At 37.7% G+C, this 1,874-nt stretch overlaps 1 protein-coding gene across 1 annotated transcript; it reads right to left on the reverse strand.

Annotated features, from left to right (window-relative positions):
* Positions 1 to 109: 109 nt before the first annotated feature.
* On the reverse strand, positions 110 to 1,475 carry Tsp_10168 (conserved hypothetical protein). The gene is made up of 3 exons (XM_003372359.1): positions 1,331 to 1,475; positions 320 to 357; positions 110 to 292 (listed from the first exon to the last, which is right to left on the reverse strand). The coding sequence occupies exons 1-3, from the start codon at positions 1,473 to 1,475 to the stop codon at positions 110 to 112; spliced, it is 366 nt and encodes a 121-aa protein (XP_003372407.1).
* Positions 1,476 to 1,874: the final 399 nt, after the last annotated feature.

The following is a 1,874-nucleotide window of genomic DNA, read 5'->3' on the forward strand; positions in this document are numbered from 1 at the left end:
ATTTTTCTTAAAAAAAAAAGTTTCGGTTGCGGTAGGAGGCTTGCGTTCGGTCAGACCGACGGCCCCCGCGCCGGCCCCCCGCCCTCCTGCCCCGGGGACCCCCACTGCATCATCGCCTCCTAGCCCACGTGCTGGCCTCACGATTTTGGCCGAGATGACCTTGGGTGGATCCATCTGATCCACCCTCGACGGACCAGATGGCCATTCTGATCCGCCGAAGACGTAGCTTCCGCACTAGATGGCGTGCGCTGCCAGGCAAATGTGAATCGTCTCGCCTACTAAGCCTTGCCGCCTCATGCACATCAAATTGCCGTCACACCTGATACTCAATATTAATGTACTGTCCTGCAGAACCATCTCAAGTTTGCATACTTACCGTATGATTTACAACTCATCATTATTGATTTAATGTACTATGCCTACTTATCTTTTCAAATAAAACTGAGTACTGTAAGTAGCTGTTTTTCGCATTCCATTTAAAGCATTCTAATTAACCATTAAAAAACCCTGCTAAAATATGTGCTTACGAGTGACGTTATTATACCTAATTAGAAAATATTATGACCCACTTTTGTGTTTACATTGTATGTTAATCATTAATTAAAAAACTCTCACTACTAAAATATGTAGTTACGAGTGACGTTATTTAACCTAATTAAAAATTAAAATACTCAGTGTTGCATTTACTTTGCTTTTTAAACTTTCTAATTAGCATATTAAAATTAATCTCATATTTAATGCATTGTTTCCCTACATGTTACGGATTAATAACATTCTATTTATAGAAGATTACTTCCTATTTATAAAAAGATTAAACTCGTTGCACCTTGCCTAAGCTAATTGTTTATTTCATTAATGGCAAGTTTACTTTTCCCATTACCTAATTAAAGGAGACCCCGGTTAACATTTTTATAAGTAAAAAATTTACATTCAAACAATAGCCAATTCACCAATAATTAATAAATAAAATTATGCATATTTAATGTTTACTATATTACATCCCTTTTAACCATTTACATTACACTGTTTAAAAGTTGAAATCTACTTTGACATTACATTTTTTAAAGTAAAAAACTGCTTTAAACTAAAAATATATTATTATCAGTATAAAATTAATGAATAATTAAAATCTTTTATATGATGAAATGTAAATAAAAAACTGGTAAACTTTTCTACTTTAAAACAGTGTAATGTAAACAAAAACTGAATTTGCCCAATTATTAGATGAATGAACATTATATTTTATTTATCATTTAACTTCCTAAATGAATAAATTAATGTATAAAATTTTAACAAATTTAAACTATTTAGCACAATTATAAGGAAAAACTCTCGATGGAGATTAATTTCAAATGCTTGATGCCTAAACTGATGAAAGGTGCAACGCCAAATGAACTAGTTAAAGGTGTGACGGCAAATCTGATGTCAATCATTGGCCAAGTGTCAGAGCCAGCGAGACAATAACACAAACGCATAGCAACGCTTACCGTTCCTCTTGAGGGAGTAACGATCACCACTAGATTGGCACCGAAACAGAGTCTCGGCACTACGTCAATTGCGAATTTGCATAACTGCCTCTAGGACAGATACGTCTTACGAATTCACATAGGCGTTGAAATCCCATTGCACAAGATTTCAAACAAAGTCCATTACCACACAAATGGACAGGGTCATCTCTTTAAAACCGGTCTCTGGACAGCACGGGACTAGGAGGCTCCGCAGTGGAAGTCCCCGTTACGGGCAGGAGGGCGGGGGGCGGCGCGGGGCGGTCGGGCTGAAAAAAACCTTGCTTGAGATCCCATTGCTGGGATCCGAGCAAGCCGCAGCCTCTGTACGCAACGGGAGAGAAGAGTGAGCTTGAAATTGGACTTTGA

The sequence above is a fragment of the Trichinella spiralis genome, assembly GCF_000181795.1.
Source record: "Trichinella spiralis strain ISS 195 chromosome Unknown Scfld9, whole genome shotgun sequence".
Lineage (NCBI taxonomy): Eukaryota > Metazoa > Nematoda > Enoplea > Trichinellida > Trichinellidae > Trichinella > Trichinella spiralis.

Excerpts from the sequence above, each read along its gene's own strand:
- Tsp_10168 (XM_003372359.1), bottom strand. The coding sequence starts at position 1,475 with ATGCGTTTGTGTTATTGTCTCGCTGGCTCTGACACTTGGCCAATGATT. Across the intron at positions 358-1,330 it reads GAAATTAATCTCCATCGAGA|ATGGTTCTGCAGGACAGTAC; the intron begins GTTTTTCCTTAT and ends TGCAAACTTGAG. Across the intron at positions 293-319 it reads ACATTAATATTGAGTATCAG|GCGGCAAGGCTTAGTAGGCG; the intron begins GTGTGACGGCAA and ends GATGTGCATGAG.